This window comes from Phyllostomus discolor, chromosome 12 (genome assembly GCF_004126475.2).
Source record: "Phyllostomus discolor isolate MPI-MPIP mPhyDis1 chromosome 12, mPhyDis1.pri.v3, whole genome shotgun sequence".
Classification (NCBI taxonomy): Eukaryota; Metazoa; Chordata; class Mammalia; order Chiroptera; family Phyllostomidae; genus Phyllostomus; species Phyllostomus discolor.
Genome location: NC_040914.2, coordinates 18,093,468 through 18,117,865, shown reverse-complemented (window position 1 = coordinate 18,117,865; position 24,398 = coordinate 18,093,468). Strand labels below are relative to the sequence as shown.

Sequence of the window (24,398 nt, the reverse complement as noted above, 5' to 3'; positions counted from 1 at the left end):
CGTACTCATTGTCAAGGACATTCTGCCATCAGATGGAAGACTTTTAAGTCAGACAACTGCTCAGAGCCCTCTCACCTTGAAGTATCTGAGATCTAGTTTAGCACTTCAACTCACAAATAAGGAAGCAGAGTAAGCTTTAGCAACAGTATCAACTCCCCTTACTGAGTGACACAGATTCTCTCTCTTTCTCTCTCTCTCTCTTCCCTTCTCTCTCTCTCTCTCTCATTTAAATAGTCTGGTTTGCAGAATGTCAAATACCCCCTTGAAATAACTAGAGGCTCTGCAGGGTACAGGATTCTTGCACAACTCATTCTAAACTTCCCTAGTTAAGAAACCAGACTTTGCGGTGCATGTGGAGAGCGGGGCCAGATTGCTGACAGAACAAGCACCGCATCAGGCATCTGAGGAATTACTGGGCAAATGTCAGATGGAAATGCCGTTTTTCTGAGTGGGCTGCCAGATGTCTCAATCTCTGGTCAGATATGTGTCACGCATTAGGAGTCACTGGAGCCCTCTCAGCAGTGGGTCCTTGGAGAGGAGAAAGTAACACCACCCTAACATCCATCTTCTTTGGGGGCACTCACTTAACAGGCTGAACTGAAAAAAAAAAATCTAGCCAGAGGAAACCAAGCCCTGAGAACAGTGAACACATGTGTGTCTCCAAGTTTAGAGTTGGACTCAGTGAAAACCGGAAAAGAACAGTGATTGATTAGGAGTTGGTCGTGTGCAGGATACTGTGCTAGGTGCTCTACACAATTAATTGAAACCTCAAAACCAGCCTTCAAGGTAAGGGTGATCAGCCTCATTTCACAGATGAAAAAAGAGGCCCAGAGAGATCCACACCCAGCACTGACAGAGCCAGGAGGCAGAGGCCAGCGATCAGTGAATGCCAAAGTCCCGAGGGTCTTTCCCTTGCATGAACTATCTCCCTGATGAAATGTCACTGACACAAACAAAGGACTGGGTCAGCTTGAGTCATCCTCACCTTGTCTTTCTGGATAAATATTTTTGAATGAGTAACAGTCCATTGTTCTTTACTTCAGTTTCCTTAAGAACACTGCACCTGATTCTTAAGCCCTGATACTAACAGGTAGCAAAGGAAACAAAGGAACCACTGGTGTACAGCAGTGGACTAAAGAGACATGCAGACTGCATTGTGCCTCTGGCCTCTTGGCTTTTCCTAAATGAGGAAAGAGCATTAAAGGGAAAGTCCCAGGTTTGCCAGAGTGGGAAGATGTCTGTCGCCTGCCTATGGGATGGATGGTAAGCCCCACTCCACACCTGCTCCATGTCCATGGGGCAAGAAAGAGATCAGAATGCCAGCCAAGGAGTAACAGACAGCCTGGAGAAGGGTCCCTTCTGTCCAACTATACAAACTAGCCCAGTGACTGGGTTCCAGAGCATGACAATGTAGTAAGCACTTAATACATTTCCTAAACAAAACCAGGTCTCAATAATGCACAGGGCCAATGTTTCTTGGTATTTTTTCACATTTAGACGAGGACTTTCTCTGTGTGCACAGAGGTTTTTTTTCTTCTCCTAACACTGTGCTGCTCTCACTGGGATATGAAGAGGTGAGGCTCAGAAGGTCTTGTGCATACGAATAGTACTGTATCACAGATAATCAATTCCCTGTGGGCACCAAGTAGGGACAGTCATTTATGTACACACATGGCCACTCTCCTACTGGGCTAAGTTCCTAGAGGGCAAGAATCTTGGTCTTTTTAAATGAATTATAGCCAAGGTCACACAGCAAACTAGCAGTAGAGCTAATACTTGAACCAAAGTCATCTCTTGCCCTCAATGAACTTACAATTTAATTGATAAGAGAAGACTTATATCCACAGTAAACAGAGCTGATCCAGGCATCAGAGGAGTGAGTACCAACTGAGCCACAAAGAAGAGTCTCCCTCGGTGCCAATGAAGAGGTCAGTCATCCTTCCTGGATACAGAATATTCTGTCTTTTGTGGGGACAGCAGCTATAGCTATGTAGTGATGCCACACCGTCAACTTCAAATACTCTCTCCTGGAGTCCATGAATAATGCCCTTAGAAGTGTCAAATGACTTAACCAGATTTTAGGGTCAGAAAGTATGGTCTCTGGAGTCATACCACCTAGCACATCTTTTCAAATGGTTGGTAACATATCTAATAAAGGAAATAAAAAACAGAATCCAGGCTGTTGGATTCTCCTTTTTATATTTTTTCCTTTAAAGGAGGAATGACACATACAGAATATAGGCTGGAATGGGGACAGTGTCCTCTGAATGGTGACAACTCTGCCTTTCCAGAGTGAAACTGATACAAGCAAAGCCCTAAAAGGTTACACTCGTGGTCACGTGGTCTGCCACGTTACAGGGTGGCACACCCTGGACTAACTGTAGCTGGTCCGACAGAAAAACCAAAACATTCCATCAACTATGTTACTGCAGGCTTTCCCCCAAGGCACTTTCTTGCACTCCATATTCAACATCACGGCTTTCTGATTAGCAGTGATTCCCTCACATTTCCAACAGAGCTTCAAAAAGACCTTTCCAATTAGGCTACTTGCTCATTGCCCCAAATGTATTCTTGGTTAGCTGGTGCTCCCCCTTCTGGCTTTGAAAAAGTTGAAGCCCAAGTTTGAGAAAAAACCTGAGGGTGTTTGTTCTTAGTGGCAAAGTCTATTATGAAAGTGCAAATGCTTAGACTTGTTCCCTTCAAGCTGGCAGTCGGTACTCTGACCTGGTCACTCACCCTCTCAGGGAACCTTTATTTAGGGAATAGGGAGGAAGTGGCATGAAGTCTCAGCCTTCCTAGAGGATCCCTAATCCTCTCGCATGATGGGGGGGAAAAAAGAAAGAAAGGCAGGTTGTCCCTTCAGGGGCCTCGAATAAACTAATACCACAGTTCTTTGCTCTACAAAGGCATAGCATCTAGCAAATCTGGGTCAATCCCTCTTGCTGTTCAGACTGAATGGCCAATGCTTACAGGGGGTGAACAGGGGCAGTGGTGGGGGTGGGGGGGCTGTCCACTGGTTCCAGGAAAGTTTTTACAAACGTCCTTCCTGACTCAATACTCACTGAATGTGGACTTACCAGTGTTATACGTCAGTTTTTACCTGCTTGCCTCCTCTCCACCACTGGAGAAACCGTATTCAGAAGGCCTTTCTCTATGAAGTGGAGGTGACTCCTGACTTGAGCTGAAATACTCTGGGTCCTTACAAAGACATTTCAGTATCACTAGATGTTGGGGGAGAACAAGGTGGCTTAGTTAAAATCAGAGCAATTCCTTGTTCTTTGAAAACAGATTTGGGTTGCCATTGTAGTATATATATTACAATAAAAATATATATATATTTTTTAAAGAGCCGGTGTGCTGTAAGCTAGGGCAGATAGTTAAAGATAGTCTATTTTTGTCACAAAAACACACTACAGCAGTGCTTTGGGCTTAAAATAAATTGAGAAACAAATGATACCAGTTGAAAACAGTTTCTCAAAGTCCCAGTCGCTATATTTCAGTGTCTCCATGTCTTGTCTGTCCTCTACTCAGCTAGACTCTGGAACTAGAAACAAACAGCACCATGTTGTTCTTAGGAGGCAGTGTGGGGAAATGGATTTTTGTCAGATGGTAATCAAAGTCCTTTGTCCAAGAGGAAGAAATTGATTGGACTCACTGAGTGGTCCAAATATATGCCTGGCTACCGAATATTCCCATCTTTCTTGTAGACCAGAGTCTAAAAACCCAGTGGAAGTGCAAGTCTGTGGACATGGCTTCAAAATCTCAGCTCCTCCACTTAGTAACTACACTAACTTGGGCAGGGCGTTTAAGCTCTCTAAGCCTGTTTTGTCATCTCTAAAACACAAAACTCTAAAAACCACTTAAGACTTATGAGAGAGAGGGATGAAAAACTGACATGAAAAGCCTGGTACTGTACTGTACCCTGTATGCAGTAGGCAGGTACTCGGTAAAGGTAGCAAAATACAAAATGTGCACATGATATGCATACCCCTGGCTCTGCCTCCCTTTCTGCAGTAGCCACGCTAGGTTTCTTTAAACTCTTTGAACATGCCATGTTTTTGCAGCTCCAACTTCCATACTACTTTCTCGAAAGCTCTTCCACGAAACCTCTATCTTCACTGACTTTGCCCACCCCACCCTGTAAGCCCCAGCTTTATATACCGTTTCTTTGGGGAGCTTTCCCAGATACCCTAGTTGAGGTTAAAATGCCTTGCTACACAACTCCACAGCATCCTGGTAAAATTCAGAATGAACCTAAGTACATGTTCAACATCTGTCGTCCCTGTGACTTAAAGTAGATGAACACAAATGCTCACTAAATGCCCATGCATTGAATTGTTTCCTTCCTAAAAGAATGAATGAGCGCTGGAGCAAAAGTATTGCTCTTAAAAGATAAAATTCATGTAGGAATCAGAAAATCCAAGGTATTTATTTGGCCTCACATCTCATTAAGTAGAACTAGCCTTTTGGAAGCACATACTGAGTCTTTCCTGAGCAGGTTACAAAGAGATCATATTTCATACCATTCAGCTTGTCTGTCAAAACGCAACATCCTTCCCTGGGGAGAAAGCAGCCCAATTCCCCAGCTGGTTTTTATTCACACTAGAAACTTTTAACTCCCGTTCTAGGCCTCACAAAATGAGAGCTGTGTCCACACAAAGCCACAACAACCAGCCAATTCACTGAATCCAATGAAATAAGCCAATTCACTTGGGGGGAACGGGACACACAAACTGTCAAACTGGCTACTTGCTGCCTTATAGACCAAACAATGCATGATTGAATCGGTTTGCTTTTCAATAGGTTGTCTTGTCATGTGGTAGCTCCAGTGAGTGAAAGATTTTCTTTATCATTGTGTGTGTGGTTTTTTTTTTTTACACAAAAATAAGAGCACATAAGATAGAAGGGTAAATAACCAATAATGGCTTCTCTTTAATCCGTGGTCAAACACACTAAATTCAGCAATTTGAGCTTGCCCAAAAGGCACATTTTGTGGAACAAGGCACCCCAGCCGGTTTTTGGCTTTAAAATAAGACCCTGCCGGTCCTGATCCCCTCTTTGCAAACGCATGGCACTGGGAGACAGAGACCATGTGCGACAACAACTCTTTACAGACAAAGCATCTATTCATGGACCCCACTGCAGTGCAATCGTAGATTTTCAATTTCATTCAGCTGAGTGCGGAAGGCTCCCACTATGAGGCTGGGTTGCTAAATGGTTCAGCTGGGAAAAGGACCCAGAATGAGAGTCAGCTCTACAGTCTGCACTTTCATTAGCAGAAATGAAAGCGAGTCCCTCACTCCAAGTCCAATTTTACAGTAAAGAGCTAATCTAGCAAATGAGCCAAGAGGCCGAGCAATTTCTCTTTCTCCACATCACTCTGGTACCAGGAGCGTAGTTTTTTTGTTGTTGTTGGGACGGTTGCTCGGGTGAGTGCTGAAAAAGCAGCTAAGTAACACATGGGGTTAAAATTTGCACAGAAGGTCAGGATAATGTTGGTCCCCCAAGCCCACAGCTACACCAGATCAGTTTTCTCCTTTCTTTGAATACAACATGAATTTTTTCATTTTCTAGCCTTTCAATACCTCTTTCTCCAAGGTCTAGTTAAATAATGTCGTAACTAATGCTTAGCCAGCATGCAAGTACGCTCAGTGTTCTCTGTATATAATCTCATTCCATTCCCCATGACCCCAATGAGGAAGGTACTGCTCTGTTCTCTCCTTTTGCAGCAGGGATGTGGAGAGGTGAATCATGTGCCCAAAGTCCTAGTGAGGAAGTGGAGGACTTGGCATTTAGCCTCCCCCGCCCCCCATCCCCAGAGCCTGGGCTCCTAATCACATACTACACTACCTTAACCACCCCCAACAAGGGGTTTCCCCTCTGCCCCAACACAGCGCCCCCTGGGCAGACCACCTATTTTCACAGTCTGTGTAGGTCTTGCTGCCTCAACTGGATGTGTAGGTCTGGGCAAGAAGGATCCGTGCCATCTCCCCCAGTGTTGTCTGGCATGCAGGAAGCACTAGGTGTGCTTTCCATTACCAACTGGCTCCCCCCTCACTTCAAATAAATACTTATTGCTTTGTCATGCCAATAAAAATCAAAGGCCAAATCCCCCATGTAGGGGCTGGCATGACATTCTCTGGCCCGTGGTATCTTGCTTTTCCAGTAAAACAAGTGTCAGTCTGTGTTAATGGCAGCAATTTTAATTGGAGGTTTGCTCCAACCAGGAAGAGAATCAAAGCTTTGCTTATCTCTGCATTAAGATGACAAAACAACTATACTCATTTCAAAACACCATTTTCCAAGGCAGGAAAAGACAATTTCACCTTTTACTCACTCTTTCCAAAGGATACTCCTAAACTGACTTCTGGCACGCTATTGCTCTTGGGCCAGAGGTATCATTTTTATTTGACTCAAAGAGGTGTGGCCCACATAACTAAGATAGACGGAAAGGCAATCACTTCTTGCATGCTGAGCCAGCAACCCTGAGTAGCAAAGTTCTTAGGTAAAAAGTGCTCGTTACCAGCATGAATGCAGCCATCTCTGAGGCTCACCATACCCAGCTGTTTTCTGCTGAGCCTACACTGTGTGTGCTCTTGAAAGCACAGCTTGTTTGGGAATGTGTTTTAAAAGCATTATTTTCAACAGGTATTAAAAATGTAGAAGTCACAAAAACAGTTCTAATTCATAGCATGTATTATTATGCCACCATCTAATTCTCAGGTGTGCAAACAGTCCCCTAAATTAGAAGACCGTCAGCATCTCAATAAGCTGTTCTGGCACACGGGGAGTGGAGGAGGAAGGGAAGACAAAACGTTCAGAATGTCTGGATCCCAGTGTCATTACACAAGAGAGCTTTAAGGAAATACCGGGAGGCAGGTCAGGCTTTTTCTGGCTTCATGCTTTCAATGGGTCTGTCCACTCCCAACCTTTGGAGAACAAAATACTGAAGGCAGATGAAGGAATCCAAGTGGAAAAACCAAACCGAGGGGAAACCGGACAGGAAAAGAATGCCTATGATATTTATTAACACTCAGTTCAGAGTGAGAGGGGAACAGAACACACAATGACACTGCCCTGCCCCTTCCGGGCACGGCACATGTAGGGCAGGTTTAGAACTCGCAGTGGTAAGGTTCCTATTTTTCATTTATGTACTTGAAGACCTTCTACTCATTTGCGTGTGCTAATAAAATAATTATCAATTTTTCCTAAGAAATGCAGCAACCTTATGGGGAAGAGGAACAAGTGAGAGACTAAGGCACACAATTTCAGATTCTGGTGTTTCAGTGAAGGAAGAGCAAGCATATCGTCACTGACTTGGCTACTGGTCAGGACACTGGCAAATTCAACACTGTCTGCTCATTTTGGTAATTAATTATCATTTTGAACAAAGACAACTTGGACTGTCTATCTAAGGTCTTACCACTAATGGCTGCCAATAGTAGCTACCAGAAACCCTGCTTACTTTTTTATGATAAGTCAAAGAGTATACACCCACACAGTAGATTTTTAATATTTACCAGAATAAGTTGTCCTTGAAATCATCATCATCAATCAACTCTCACTGAGACACTCTGCAAGCCACTCCTATGATTCATTTCTAAACTGGCCTCTTACCTTAGTGTTTCTTCTTAGACTGCGAAGAATATTCCTCCTCCTTGGGTCTTCGTCTGTTTCATACGGAATGACAGCATTGTCCCCTTTATAACCTTGGGATGCTTGGTCCTCCTCTTTCTTCCGGATGGGCCCCAGCTCATCATCGCTCCCCACACTGAAGCTGGTTCGGTAACTAGCAAACCTCCCCAGCCGGCTGCATCTCGTCCTGTATAGCACTGGCTTGCTCACGATGGATACTTTTCGGCCTCGCTCGAGAGAGCTGGTGTCCATTTCACTGTCGGAACCATTCCCGCTGCCGTTAGACTGGGCTTTGTTGATATTCCGAATGGTGATGATCTTGCCTTGGGTGCTGTCATGGGGCACTGAGTATATGTTTTCTTCTTCATTCCTTGGCTTGACCACAGCATCCATGGGTTCAGCATAATCAGAAGGATCGAACCCATCCGGAGGTAACCAGGTGCTAGAAGACACAGACTTCCTCTGTCCATCTCTATGGCCTTGGTCTAAGTAAGACAGATCCCCCTTCGTAATTTCAAAATGGACAGGAGGCTTTGGTTTGACTGGTGGAGGTACTTTGTTGTTCAGTTTACTCTCAAAGTTGCCCATGATGAAAGACAGCCCATCATTTACCTCCAGTTCCATAGAGAGCTTAGAATGGTCTTTGGACAGGGAGGGCAGTGATGTGTCTTCTCGAAACAGGCCATAAGAAGGGGGCTCAATATCCTCTTCCGAATCCTGCAGGTTTGAGTTGCAGAGCGGAGAGCCCGCCCGGGGGGAGTTAAACACCTCCTCTGTGGTGCTGCAGGCCTCGGCAACATTATCGTACATATGAGTAGCCTCGATTATGTTCTTTTTCTCCACCACATCTTTAAAAAATGGGTGGAAGAGCTCAAGTTTATGCTGGGGTTGGCTACAGGGGATGCTTGTGAATCTGCCATCAATTTCTTGAGCAATCTCCTCCCCCTCAGTCAGCTGTTCCCGACTTAAGTCATTGTCCAAGACATCTATAGCGCCGTCAGTGAGTGCAACCAGCTGAATGGGGATAATATCCTGCACTTCACAAAGAAAGGCACGTAACATAGCCAAGGAGGCCTTACGTTTGGCTGAATAAAAAACAATGTACCCATGGACCAACCGGCTTTTTCTGATGCTAAATGAGGAATGGTATGAAAGAATAGACAGTTCAATGCGCTTCTTGTGTAGTCCAATTGGTAGTTCAAGTAAAACAGAGCTGTTGCTCCCACAATGGGAAGATTTGCAGGTTTGGGACTGAAGGACAGGAAAGAGTATGTCGTCTGCACTAAAAGGATCTCCACACATCAGACACATAACAATTCTCAGGTCAACATCGGCCAGATCTTTGATGCTGGCAGTAGAGCTGACCAGGTTCAAGTTACGCTTAGAGTCCAGGAGTCCTTTCAAAACTTGACTGATTTGCTTTTCGTTAATGTTGCGTCCATAACCGATGCCAGCAGAAGCAGGGTCCAGAAAGACACACTGAAGTTTGCTAGCAATCTGCTGACCTTGTTGGATTAAGCTATGCAGGGTCTCTCCACTGGTGTCTCCTCTTTTATTAACCAAAATTAACGTCAGGGGTAGATGAACTAGGTGATTATCTCGCCTGCCAAGTGTGGACTCCCTACTCTTCTCTATGCTCTCCACTACATAGGACAGAGACTCCTTTGAATTATAGAGGCAGAGACATCCATGGGGCTGAAAGGTTGGTGTCTGAAAAGAGTTTACTGGAAGCCTGACATTCCCTTCTATTGGCCTCAGGGAAAGCTCATACATTTTACCATCTATCACATACTTGTCATCATTTGTACAAAGAGCTCGAATCTCATTGGCCAACTCTCGGGCAAGACCATCTTTGCCCAAGATAACCAAGTTAATTCTATCAATGTTGGGGTCAGAGAGTGAATTTTTCTGATTCCGGTCAGAAGGCCGGATAAACCGAGAACTAATTAAGTGCTCAATCTTAGCATCCACACAAGCGGGGCAGCTAGGGCACGTTTCCTTTGTTGGGTGGTACACAAAATGAATGTGCTTCAGAATAAGGGCATCGCGCTCAGCTTGGAGCTTCTGTAATGCTTTAAATCTCTGTTCTTCTCCCAGAACATCCTGAATAACCCCCATCTTCTCCTTGCTGGGCTTTGCATCCAGCTCCAGCTCATAGAACAATTCTGAATACTCCAGAAGCAGCTCCTGAAACTCTTCCTTGGCTCTGTCTATAATCTGCTTTTGGTGTTTGCCATAGATATCCATATATACAGATTCTTCCAGCCACTGGTAGAAATCTTCATTCATGATGAAACTACGGGCCTCTTCCCAGGGCTTCCCGGGAGTTATGAAAGGCGAGGTCTCCAAGTTTTCTTTAAATGCTCTTCTCATCTCAGCTCTTTTCCTCTCATTCCGTAGTTTCTCTAAGTGGGCCTCATACAGCTGCTCTGCAGGAACTGTATCCATTAAATCAAAGGGAATCCGCTCGTTCTCCATGTTGTCAATGTGGCTGGTGGCATCCCACGGGGTCTCCTCAAGCACAACAAACCACTTCAAGAATTCTGCCTTGGTCTCCAAGAGTTTTTTGGCTTTTATGCAGCTTAGGTGGTCTATTTCATCTAGATTAGGTATAAGAGCTTCAAAAGCTAACGGCAGGGCTGCCAGGTACAACTTCCTTCTGCGTTCAATATGCTCGTGCTTGAGGCGGTGGATGTGCTGGAGAAATAGCTTCCTGGCTTTCTGAGTCCCTTCCAGGTAGACATAGTCCTGGTACTCAGGGGAGGCCTGCATCTTTCGGCTGACACTTAGCCAGTTCTCGTTGTGATTTTTTACAATGCGACTCACTAGCCACTCATATTTGTCTTTTGCCGTAGCTATCTGCTGACTCTGCTGCTTGAGAGCTTCAAAGTAAGGAATGATTTTCGTCTTTCCCCGACTTTTATCAATGAGTTGCACTAAGGTGCTGAAAGCCAAGTCCACATTTACGTTGGATCTTGCTGAGGTCTCCACAACCTGGAGGTTCTTTTTGCTTAAGGCAAAAGTATGTGCATCTCTAATGTACCGCTCAACGCCCTCATCGCACTTAGTCAGGACCACCACTATGGGTTTTTTTGTTTTTGCAAGCTGATTGTAGAGATTGGAGACAAACTTGAGCTGGTCATCAAAGTTCCTATTCATGCCCCTGCTAACGTCAATACCAAGAAGAAAACCATCAATTAGCAGCTTTCCATCTGGCATTTGTTTCTGCTCAAAGTCCTGCTCCAGCCCCAGCTGGTCAGTGCAAAAGTACATGAGTTTCTCAGCCGACGCCAGCTTGGTCGCAGCCGCTCTCTTGATATAGGGCTGCAGGGCCGTGCTTCGATGAGGTTGAAAAGTTTGATCATCAATGAATTCAGTCTGTTCCACGATGTGCATCTTACATTCCATGCAATCCTCCAGGGATCGGCTAACTTCTCCCCAGTAGAGAAAATGGTCATTATTGACCACTCGCCCACCAAAGTCACTGGTGCTGAGGACAGAGGTATGGTCCAAGTGGAATTCATCAGCACTTGGGCGCACGAAGCGGTTGCACAGACAAGACTTCCCAATGCCACACTGGCCCTTCTCCTTCTCCGTCCCAGACAATCCCACCACACTGATGTTGTAGGTGGGAATGCGGACATCTTGCTTTCTTGCCATCATCATTGTCGACACATCCTGCCACAATCAACCACTTCCGAGATCAGATTAGTGTTTTCCAGCGAACCTGACAGCTTCCCAACATTATCAGTGGGGGCCGGCTGCCCACACGGCCAAAGTGTCAGGTCCCATAGTGTTTGTATACCAGTACGAGGTCAGTTTTTGTCACTTTTCATCACCAAATAGCCAACATTTCTTCCTAGATGGGGGAAAAACAGAAAACCCATCAGCATCATCATTTTGGAACCCAATTATAATCAACGAACTATAGCAAAAATTGATGTTCTTATTCAGCGAATACTCATAGTAACCAGTGAATGTGCCAGGCCTAATGCTGGGTGAAGATGTAGGAGTGATGAATAAGACTGACATGGACAGACCCTCAGAGAGGGACAATGTCATCTAACGGAGGAAGACACATAAGTAAGCAGGTGTGCTACATGCTAAAACAAGGGTTTGAGGGCGGAAAAACAGCTGATCCCAGGGCTAGGGCAGAGTTGGTACAAGATAAGCCTGGAACATGTTGTTGTGCAAGAAAGGACGTGCTCGCAAAAATGATAGGGCCTCGCAAGGATGCAGGAACAAATCAAAGGAGCTTCCTAAGGTCGCATCTGGGATAAGCTGGACACCAAAACAATTAAGTACAGTAACAAATCATGACCCGCTGCAAAAAAAAAAAAAAAAAGAAACTTTCAGGTCATACTACTGGATCAGACAAGAATCATCACTTGATGTTAATTAGGGGGGAAATTTTGAGGAGGCACAGGGTATTTGCACAGAATTGAGGTGTACTCTGAAAGACTATTTATTAGATGCAAAGGGAAGAACTTTTTAAAACCCACTCTCCACCCACTTATTATACGGTGGAGAAAGTGTGCAACACTTTGGGTAATAAAAATTATCATCAACAAAGAGGGCTAGAAGGACGTCACAGACCTCCAGATGTGATCCCCCCAAGAGGGGGCATCTGCAGTATGATGGCCTAGAATCCATTAGCGCATTCAAATCACAAGGAGACATAAGAAAACACAAAATGAGCAAAACTCTGTTTAAGAAATGGGGGGCACTCTATACTTTTCAAAAGACATCAATGTCATCACTGACAGAGAATGGCTATGCAAACATTACAGATTAAGGGAGGCTACAGAAACACCCTTACTGAATGCAATCACCCTGACCCTAAGCTGAATTTGGCTCCAGAAGGAGGGGAGGGGGAGTGCCAGAGAGGACATTATTAGATCAATGAACAACACTGGACCATAACAAAATGTCAGATAAGAGTAGTTTATCAATGTAAATGTATGAGGTTGGTAACTATCATGTGAGAGAACAGCCCCACTCTTAGGAAACACACTCTGAAGTATTTGGGGAAAAAAGGCCATAATGTACTTGAGGGTCCAGGAAAAAAACATTAGGTATATATAGAGAGAAAGAATGCAAGTAAAACATTAACAATAGGTGAATTTGGGCAAAGTGTGTATTTCTTTGTGCTATTTTAATTTTTGCAACTTTCTATAAGCCTGTGGTTATTTCCAGATGAAGCTGTTTTTTTAAGGGTGTGAACATGGAATGGCTTCCCTGACAAAAACATAAGCTCTGTGAGGACAAGGTGCGCCCCTGCCTTGCTCACCTCTGCACCCTCAGCCTGTGACACAGTGCTTGACACAGATACTCACTGAGAGAGGGACTGCGTGAACAACCAGCGTACTACAGAGTCCCCAAGCCCACCCTTTCAGATTTAGGAAAGCCTTTCTGAAAGAAAAGCTTTCCATCTCAGGTAGACCCGAAGCAGAAGAAAGGAAATGTGCAAAGACTCCGCCCTCCCCAGAAAAAAAAGGGGGAACAAAGTGTGAAACAAACTGTGTGTGGGGAGGAGGTGGGGGAGCTGCATTAGCAAGTGAGCAGGGGCCAGGTTAAGCCACTTAACAAAGGGTTTGGATATTTCCCCTGAAGGTTGCGGAAGCAGAGCAGTGGCTGGAAAGTGGCATTGCACAGGATGTAGTCTGAATAGATGAAGTAATGCGATGTTATGATGTCTTACAAAGTCTTTAACAACTTTCCAGCTGAAGTAAGTCAAATGTGTAGTCTTTGGCTGTCCCTACAGAAATGGTCTTCTGGCTACTATTGTGTGTGTGTGTGTGTGTGTGTGTGTGTGTGTGTGTGTGTTTTAAGGGGCGAATCATTGACGTGAGAGAAAAACATTGATTGGTTGCCTTCTGTATGTGCCCTGACTGTGGACTGAACCCACAACCCAGGCATGTGCCCAGACCAGGAATTGAACCGGCAACCCTTCAGTCTGTGGGATGATACCCAACCAACTGAACCACAACAGCGGTGGCCTCGCTACTACTATTTATACTACCACTGCCGTCTACTTAGATGCACAAATATGACTTTGTAATTGCTGAACCTGCAGCCAAATGAAGAGTCTCCCAAGATCTCCCAAAGAGGAGAATTTAAAATAAACAAACAGAACAATTTTCTTTTGAATCTCATTTATGAAGGAACCCAGTATATCCATAACTTTAATATGTTTGTGTGGCCGAGTTCACAAGAGATATCCCAAGAAGCCAGACCACCACATGTTATGCTGACACAGACAGGGGGCCAATGAATGGGGGAGCACAGTTGTCCCCTATGATAACTTCATAGGCCTTTCCCAAACAACCGTATCTTCCTTTGATAACCCAAAAAGCCAAACCCTCTGTGGAAACAAAATGTGGCTAGACGTGGTATGTAAAAATTATGTGACCATTTGCAAACGGGAAAGCTCAGCAACTGCTCAGCAATTGCCTCCTGATAGCCTAGTGGTGTTCTCCTGAAGAAGGCAAGTTCCAGACTCTGGCAGAAGCAAGCGGGCATCCTTGGGAGAGGCCCAGCAAACCTTCCCCTCCCCGAACCCCCTAGGGGACTGCTTACCTAAGTAAAATGATAAGATGCTTATCAATTCCTAAATAAAGCATGTTTACATACACCCTCTGGAACACCTGAAAAGGAAAGCTGTGAACAAAGTGTAGGTGCTTTTGTGCACCACTCTGTACTGCGCAGATACAATTTTGTTTCTGCCCATGAGGAGACGGAGTTTAACGGAGCCTCAGACTGGAATGTTGATAAAGGTTTCAGGAAGTCAAGGGTGCTACTCCTGTAACAGGGCCCTGCTCTATCAGCTCTTCATCCCTGGGTCTGGCAGGACTCAAGGCCACCCACTTGACCATTCTTGAAATGCAACTTGGTGACATGGGTCCTACTTCAGTTGACTGCTGCATGCACCTAGCAAATCAGTCCACTTGTTCTCTGTAAGGTGGGCCAAATCATCTTCCTTCACAGAAATCTCAGGAAAGCATACCCCAACCTGTTCATAAAACTCAAGAAATAAAGATATTGGTTCAATTTTGAACTAAACTAAAATGTATTTATAATCCATTCAACACCTATTTAGTTATATTTTTAAATGGCATGTACTCTGTGTAGTCCATTAAAGTCAAGTCTCAGTTATCTGAAGGAAGCTAAAGAAAGCAACATTTTTCACTCAAGAACACAGCAACTATTTTAAACCCAGAATGCTAACTGACTTTTAAAAGCTACAAAAAAGAAAAAAGAAAAAAAAAAAGCTGGCATGGGAGTGGTTAATTTTTGGACACCTGGTAACTTTCTACTTGTTAGAAACCTAATAGGTTTCCTGGTATAAGTATGCTCTTCTTACAAATCCGTCTTTGATGTCTGGATAATGCAGTTTTACTAGTTCCTCAATTGGACTGAATTACACAGTAAACAAAGCCCGTATAAATCTAAAAACATCTCAAACACTTGGTTTAAAGGAAATAACCTTAAGTGCTTGGTCACAAACACATTCAACTTTTCTAAGAGGTGAATAAAAAAATTAGCTGAGTCACTGAATTTAATGATCTGAAGACCACAAAGAAAGAGAAAGCAGAAGACAAAGCACGTCCAAGACTTCACAACGTCTTTAAATCGGACAGGAACTGGTATTCTTAGTGGGCAACTAAGCTTCTCAAACAGCAAAATATACATTCTAATAATCTGCCAATACTAATCCTTTTAAAACCAAAGAGTTATAGCAGAGGGGAGGAAGTATTCTTTAAAACGGTACCTCCTTTTATCTTTGGGCTTTACAGAGCTACTTGTATTAAAAAAAGAAAAACACATAACTTAACATTCAGTTAGTTTTATGCCATAAGTCAACTACTTGAGAAAGGAAAATAATTCAGGAGTATTTTCAATTCTTTATCACAAATACGTCACAAAAACACAATGTGAACATATAAGAGCTTTTTTAGAACCTGTCACCAGAGTCCCAGAGTTGTTTATTTAATGTGTCTAACCAAGACACCAGCTCCCAAAAGGGCGCCTCAGCTGGAAGGCGGGAGGAGAATGTTCTCTTTTTTAACACCTCGACAGAACACCCAGGGCAAGCAGTGGTAACGTTCCCAGGACAGTGTGCATATCACAGGGCACAGAAATGCCACTGAGATCCACATTACTATGGCTGCTAAAGTGCCTACTGCCAGCAATTCTGTCAGTGTTTTCCCCTCCCAACCGCAACCTCATGCCCCACCCCAGAGGAAATGTGTTGTGCACTGTGTGATCTGGGATGCTTTGTGATACACACACAGGTCCACCACCATTGCCCACAACCAAAACCAGCATCTCTCTCTACGAGAGCAGTCAAGAAATTCTGAAAACACGTTTATTTCCAAATAACCACATACAGAACACTAGCAAACTAATAATACTATAATATTATATACTAAGGAAATAATTTCATAGGGGGCAGCTAGCAAAGGAAGAAAACACTTGTTACCATAATTTTTCTTAATTCCAACAGGGCAAAAAAGAATGGAACTATATGCACTGTAACTAAAAAAAAACTCCAGCATTTTCTAAACCTCATGCTTCTCAGCACAAAGTTTTGAAACGAGGTTTCAAAGCTATGAATTACCATCAGCAGCTGGTTAAAATGTTTGCATTAAGTAGGTACATGATAAGATTCATAGCTACACGAGAGAGAAGAGCAAAAGGAAGCGCTCTAACTAGGAAACATTTTCCCTGTAAGAGAAACTCCTTAAGGAGAATTTTCTAGAGGAATTGACTTTCCAAATGAGCCAGGAAGGATGGAATATAAAAACTCAAGTAAGAGAACATTACTCTATGGTCTGCTGAACTGCTGAATTTAAACAAAATATTCTCTAAAGTCCCAATGTATCCATTTTCATATCAATAAACATTAAAGGGCATTTTCTTAAGATTTTGGGTTGTTTTTCATTCTAAAATGTTAGACATATTAGAGATGAAAAGTTGGAAGTGGAGTCCAAGGTCCTTATTCACCCAATTCATTCATCTGTGAAATTCAAAAGAATATATAAAAATATTTAAGTTAGGGATATGCACAAATGACGAGTCAGTGTATTTAGCTGTAAAGAAGAATTATCATCTTCATGAGCCTGACTGATACAGAGTCTTCATCTCCTCTGTGTGACTTCTGTCGGAATGTGAAGCAACACCCTTAATTCTGCTCATCTCTTCACCGCATGGGAAGGATGGCGTCCAACTCAACAAGCACAACCACAGAGCCTTTCCTACTGAACGGAAGAGAACAGATGGTCCCAGGTACAGAGCAGCTGGTTCTCTCCTTCCTTCATGGTACTCCAGGAGTTACGCATTTTTGTATTACTCCAGTCTCTAATCTTTAGAACTGAGAACTGAGCTGTCCACCGACCAAATCAAATACAAATTTACAGAGATAGATGTGTGATGAAACAAAGAACGGGGCACTGATGGGAATCTTGTAATTTACTTGAGATGCAATGCTTTTACTTAAAAATAACCAAATCACAAGACAATAAATGGCACAGACCATTTCCTGGGGTCTAGAGAAAGGAACAGATTAAGCTCTGGGGTGGTTGGGGAAGCTGGCAGAGCTGAAGTAGAATTTGAATTGGTACATGAGAGACTGGCAGGGCTTGGAGAGATAGCCCAAGCCTAAAAACGTGAAAGGGCATGAAAATGGTAACCAAGAGGGAAAAGCACCAGACGTGTTTGGGGACAGACTGACTAGAACAGAGTTTTCATGCACTGGAGGTAAAAGATAAGAAGGGCAGCCAAGACTCAGACAATGAACAGACCGTACTTTACCTCTGAGAATCTAATATGAAAATAATCTTTTATCCCACCAATATTATGCACTGTAGTAACACTTCTACATCAACTTTTCACCCAACAAATCAACACAGTCTATAAGAAGAGGATCATTTACATAAAAGAAAACTCTATTTGAATATGGCAATTAAATTCTACCTACCTTTCAGTCCAATGCAAATTAAAATAACAACATGGGGGGGGGGGCAGAAAACCATGGATTTACAAAGGAAGCAAAGAGTAAATGATATCTACCCAGAATAGTCCTGGTGGCTGCTCCCGCCAGTACAGGCTACACATACCTACTCCTATGCAGTGTAGGAGGGAGGATTTCCTCATGGCCACGGAATCTCACACTATCCCTAGGGCTCAGAGTACAGGAAATCTTTGAAATGGGTCATCTGGATCTTTGGAAAGACTGATTTAAGTGTTTAACCATCTGGTCTTGAAACATGGAATCTCACGCAACAGATGGGCTATTCTTGGACACTGGGCATGTGTGTGCGTTCGGCTCACTGTACCTTCTGCTAACTCAATGGACAGCACTCTCTAGAGAGCCCGATGAGACACACACAAAGGCTCAAAAACAATTTTCAAGAACTGATAACTCAGATGTTTGCTTTGAAAATAATCTGGCCTTCAGTTAGTTTTTTAAAGAGCAGCTAGGAAAGGATCTCTGACATGCCATTTATAATTTTTCCAAATGTCCTTTCCTGCGCCTCTCAATTCATTCCACCCTCGCCCCCACCCCAAGCCTTGGCAAAATCACCTCTGAATTCCAGCGTAGAAAAACAGAACTCCGCTATCTTACCACCTAGCCAGACTCCACAGAATAAAGCAAGCAGCCCACTTTTCACCCTAACACAGTTCTCATGCTCTGAGGTGTATAGAAGTCTACAAGCCTGTCCCAAAGAAAAAGAATTTCTAAGCCAAGTTATTCACAGGATGAAATCAAATTCCCCTGATGAATGAAGGGGGTTGCTTTCAGCAAAAGCACTTCCTTGAACTTTATCCTCAGCAGCTTTCTACCAGGTAGCTCTGGAGTTCTAATCAAGCTATCTGATCAAAGCAACTAGAAACAAAGGCAAAATGAAAGGCTGAGAACTCTTTCTCCTTGATGCAGTGCAATTTCTCTGGGTTACCTATATTAAGAAAAACATGATTTCTGATAAGCTGTAAAAATATTCCACACCAAAGATAATGCAAAACCAAGGCGAATTTGAAACTGAAGGCACTACAATAAGCCTCGGTATCACAGGCTCGCCATCATTAACACTGTGAGCTGAGATTTTTACCAAACCAAGATACGAAAATATAGCTGAGTCTTACACCTTTGAATTTCCTGGTATTCAGACAAATTTTATATTGACTTTTGAAATGGTAAAGAACACTTGGAAAATTATTTCAGCTGTTATTTCTGAGCACTTATGATCTACTCAGTTTTTTTTAACCTCTCAGTAGAAAAGAAGTTCTTTTTGAAAGAATGTTCTCCATAATCATTTCTCTGAATATGCAAGTGGAGGCACTGTCCAGCCAAATGTGCTTTGCAAACACAGGACAGTGCTGAAGAAACAGGCATTTCTGTCAATTGGGAAAAATAGGTCAGCTTATTTTCAAGTCCAACAGTAAGCCTTACTATTCTATTCCCTGATGGCATTCTAAGATGACATGAGAATTTCAGCCCATTATTTTTAATTATTCCTCACTATTCATTTGCATTATTCTATAAATTGCCAGTTCTAAAACAGGCTACTGCAAGTAATAAAAGTTATGCCACATGGATGAATTTTAAAGGAATGGTTTTCTTTTATTTAATGTACATGAACTGACAATAAGAATAATGGTCATACAGAAACAGAACAAACAGAGCCAACTTTAAGTCCATCAAATTTGAGTAGGAACAACTTGGGCCCACAGATTAAAGAACTGATTCAGAGCCCTGGCTGGCGTAGCTCAGTGGATTGAGCGCGGGCTGGGAACCAAAGTGTCCCAGGTTCGATTCCCAGCCAGGGTACATTCCTGGGTTGCAGGCCATAACCCCCAGCAACCGCACACTGATGTCTGTCTGTGTCTGTCTGTCTCTTTCCCTCCCTTCCCTCTCTAAAAAAAAAAAAAAAAAAAAAAGAACTGATTCAGGACTCACACCGGCCAAATCAATGCTCCAATTCCTCCTTCCCATTTTCTGGCCTCCACATGTACTTACATACTTGTCTTGTTTTGAATGAAATTAAAAACAGAGGTCTGATAGAGGTAAAAAATGAAGTTACAAGATAGAACATGGAAAGGGGCCCAGAATCAGCACCAAATTTTGTCCTATGCTCAATTGATCATATGTGAAAATCTGCTAAATCGAGGTGTTTATGACTACCTTTTTCTGGAGGAGATGAATATATGAGGTAATATGTTTGAAACAAACTAGATTCGATTGTCTGAATGAAAAGATGGTACATGTAGGCACTATTAACAAACTTATTATGAGAAATATTATTTCTTACCCAAAGGTTTATCACCTCAATATTTAAAAAGCCTATTTCAAGTTCCTACTATGAGGCTAGGAAAGGACATATGATGGATAAAGGACATGAGTGGAGCTTCCCTTCTGTTTCTTGACTTGGGTTGGTTACACGGGTATTCACCTTTTAAGTGTTCCTACTACACATGCCTAACAGACTTTTCTCTACAGTTTTTTTTTAAAGGATACAATTCAGAGAAATAAACACAAGTTCACACAGCTGGCAGGCAGAGCGAGGATTTGAACATGGCCCTGTCTCAACCACTACGGACTGCCTACAGCAATCCACTCTTCCCCTTCCACACTAGGCCTCTTGGCCTGGGGTCTTACTGAACAGGTGACTCTAACCCTCACTGGAACAAGTGCGAAGAAATACTGAAAAGCAGTGCCCTGGAAGGCCCTGGATCTAACCGACAGTTCTTTGGGACTAAGGCATCAGACTTTCCAGCCTTAAAATAGAGCAACTCAATTTGATCTGTTTTATATGCTAGGCTCCCACATAAAACAACAACAAAAATTTATTAAAGATCTGTAGTTTTAAACAGCTCAAAAATTTCATGGTTCCAAAAGCCATTTAGTAAGATATTTGGTGATCTGATTCCCAAGATTCTGCCAAGAGACAAGAGTCCAAAAAAAAGCCTCCTGATCTGTCCCAGACTCTTCTCTCATTCAGGAAATTTACGCAGATCAGTGACCACTGAGACAGAAAGGAAAAAGACTCAGCTAGTGAGAGATGGAGCCCGCTCCAGAACCCAGGTCTCCTGACACCATCCCCAGCCTTTCTATTCCACCCCTCGTCCCCCAGTTCCCATCTTCCCACTCAACCATGCTGTCCTGGCCAGCAAGTTGGAACAGAGAGCAGAAGGCTTGTACAGCGTACAGCAAGAGAGGTTGGGGGAAAATCTGTGGAGGGCCCTGTCACATTGAGGAGAGTCTGGACTTCATCCTCTGAGCAACTCCCTGGATACTGCGCAAGAATGGCATGGTCAGGTCTGGGCTGAAAAGGGGACTTCTGAAAGTAACCCTTGCACTCTCACCCTCTCTCCCTATTTCTGCCTGCTATTTTATCCTCGCCCACTAGGTAAATGTTTCCCATGTAAAGGCCACTTCCAACCTCATCATAATAAGCACTATGAAAAACAACTGCTTACGATGGAAACGCTGACACAGTGGCGGTGTAAGATGCCCCTTTGAAAAACCTTGTCAGGGCCCCATCTTTGTAATTTAGCGGTGGCACAGGAAACGCCTAAGAGCCAGATTCTTTCTGACTGTGCTCAAGGCCATAATTTCCTTCCCATACTTAAACCATGACCCTGTGTCACTGTCAAGGGAGCCCGCCAAGGGGAAAGAGCAGATAAATAAGCAAAATCTGGAGAAAATGAGCCAATTAGAAAAAAATTCCTAAGATTCTTCTTGGAATTAACAGCTAAAAGAACTTCTAGGTGAGCTGATCTGCTGCCCTTTGAAGGCAGAGCTGGGGAGAGCTGGCAGCCAGCTCCTTCAGGTGACAAATGTGAAACTGAAGGGAAAGGAAGTCAATCACAGAAGCTGCTGTCAGACCTGGGCTCTAACTGGGCCTCTCTCCCACCCCACCCCCAGCCAGGCAGAGATGGTAAGCTTACTCAAGATCCTGGAATCAAAATGACTGGAAAGGGGACAAAAAAGAGAGACATTCAGCCAGTACCATTTATCACATCTATAATCTACACCATATGTATACTTTCATGAGCTTCTGCTATATGTTCTATATAATACCTATCTACCACCCACTACACTTCAAGATAAATTTCAAACTCTACAAGTAACATGTCCTGCTAGGGAGCCCAGAAATAACTAAGAAAACACTTGTGATCATATAAGGAATTTATAACAAATGGCATTTTCTATAAAATGCTAGCTTCATGATTTTCCCTTAGATAACAGACCAGAATAGAAACCAGTTCCTTCTTTCTTATCAACCACTCCTCCTTGACAGTTCTTGGTCAATAATTTTCATGAAGATCAGAGTCAGCCTCTTATCACTACTTCAGCCTTCAGACTTCGAAGGAAAACAGGTCTGGCCTCCTCTTCTATGACAGCTATCCTGTCTACTAAAGCAGCAATCCCCAAACTCTTTGGCACCGGTTTTGTGGAAGACAATTTTTCTAAGGCCACAGACCAGTACCGGTCCCCGGCCCAGGGGTTGGGGAACCCTATACTAGAGGAAATCATCCTGATCTCACGTATTTGGCTGCTATTCAGAAAAACCATGTCTCTGAGTTCAGATTATTAAAAATATACTTGTATTAGGATAGAACACATCTTTCTCAGTTACATATGTACAGAATGCCCGCACTGCTTCATCCCAACATAAACCCACTAAGTATTTCCCTCGATGACCTCTCCTCCCACTCCCCATGGTCACACATAGTTTTAGGAACTTATTACAGCTACTCAAAAGGTCTTAAAATCAATGTACAAGAAATAGCTGCTGACTTCTAACTCACACTAGAAAGAACTGAATAGAAATGTAGATCACGACTATCAAACTTTTTCATCAGAATGACTTTGTCTACCTACAAGATCGACTATGTTAAAATCTTCAATGAAAACTTTCCTAATATGGCTAATGTGACCACTAGTCTGCAGAAGACGACAGTTTGGTGAACAGAGGTTATTCGACCCAGCTGCTTTACCTCTGCGTACACCTTCCCACCTCCTCAGACCACTCACCTGTGCCTGCACCCATCTGTTATTTCGACTTTTTGCTCAGAAGACCTGCTGTGTAAAGGGGCCTACCAGTCTCAATTTTGCTGCCCCTGACAGGACAATCTCTCTGGGTATGCTCACAGGCACAGGTGTCAGCACCTGTGTTTACACGAAATAAACATACCATGTTTATATGAAATTGGAATCAAACACACCACCCCTTCAGTCTTCTTCATTTAGGACACCCTGGGTTACACACAGGACGAAAAGATGATACGCACTATTCTGAGTGAGCCCCTTCCACCCAGTGAAAAACCATATACGATAAAAAAAACTGTTGTTGTTGTTTTATTTTTATTTTTTGGAGGGCAGGGGTTGTAATAACTTGGCAGTCCTTGGATTTATATATCCTTCCAGTCTTATTTAAAACATAAAGGTGGGCCATTTCAAAGATGGCAATTAAAATCTATGCCCCATGGTTTGTCAGGTTTCATAATCACATGAGTTTAAAAAGCTTAAGCTACTGTCCTGGCTGGTGTGGCTCAGTGGATTGAGTGCCAGCCTGTGAACCAAAGGGTCACCAGTTCGCTTCCCAGTCAGAGCATATGCCTGGGCTTCAGGCCAAGTCCCCAGTAGGGGGTGCACAAGAGGCAACCACACATTGATGTTTCTCTCCCTCTCTCCCTCCCTCCCCTCTCTCTAAAAATGATGAAAGCCTTAAAAAAAAAATCTTAGGCTGCTGAACTCCATTTTCCAGACTGACCATTTCACAGAAAGCTCAGCTCAACCAGTTGAATCATGAGAGCTAAAAAGCTTAGGCACGAGCAATCAAAAAGCAACTGAGCTTAAAAGCTGTATGTCCACATTCCACACTATGAAGGCTGCATGGCATGGCCAGCGCTGGATGTGTTTGATAACAGCCATCCCTCTCTCCATCCCTCTCACATCCCTTCTCCATTCCCCCTCTAAAACCTGTATTCCTACAGGAGCAACCCTCACTCTATAATCAAACACAGTAAGGCCAGTGTTGTCTGGAGTCACAGACTTTTATATGTGCTTGTTTCTAATTAAAGGCCATTCGATTTTAAGAACTTAATAAAAAAGGCCATAAACCTGTATCATTCCACAAGAATGCCAAGAATGCTAAGTACCCAACTAATAGTCTTCCAAAGTGACCTTTATTAAGGCTGCCTCTACTACTTTGCCAACTAACATGTCAGGAGGAGGAGGAACCATTCCCACCTATCACAGGACACTCAATTTCACTGTCAAAAGTAAAGGCCAGTGAAAAGGCCTTCTTCAAGTAACCAAAGCAACTCAAATTCTGACAGTGAAAAGTACTAGTACAAACAGTCTCAAAAGTGGCAAAATCAAAGTTTAAAAAGCCACTTACACCGCCAGCAAATGATTCAGAAGAAGTCTGAGAAAGGTAGTATTAACATTTTAGTGGTAGAACACCTGGAGAGCAGCCAAGAGGTCTGGACTTTCTCCCTAACTAGGTCATTAAATCTTGCAGGAGGCAGGGAGGCACACACAGATACAAACTGGTTACATGGCATCTCACGGCCAAGCTATCCTGACAGATTTCACTTGTCAGTAGCAGCACTAAACAATGACATTCTTCAAGGAGACAGGTAGGTCTCTTGGGGCTAATGATAACCTAAGCACATGCAGTTATAACTAGACTGATAACAATCAATTCCTGCCCTTGATATGGATGCTCGAATTCAACGGCTAAGAAAGCGAG

General features: G+C 43.3%; 1 protein-coding gene across 2 annotated transcripts in view; it reads right to left on the bottom strand.

The window, feature by feature from the left end:
• ARHGAP35 (Rho GTPase activating protein 35) overlaps window positions 1-24,398 on the bottom strand; it is a 117,181-nt gene that overhangs the window by 63,348 nt on the left and 29,435 nt on the right. For both annotated transcript variants that reach the window (XM_036012458.1, XM_028529939.2), the window contains exon 2: window positions 7,618-11,494. In XM_036012458.1, coding sequence (XP_035868351.1) covers window positions 7,618-11,301 — 3,684 coding nt within the window. In that variant the 5' untranslated portion in view covers window positions 11,302-11,494. The remainder of the gene's footprint in view (window positions 1-7,617; window positions 11,495-24,398) is intronic.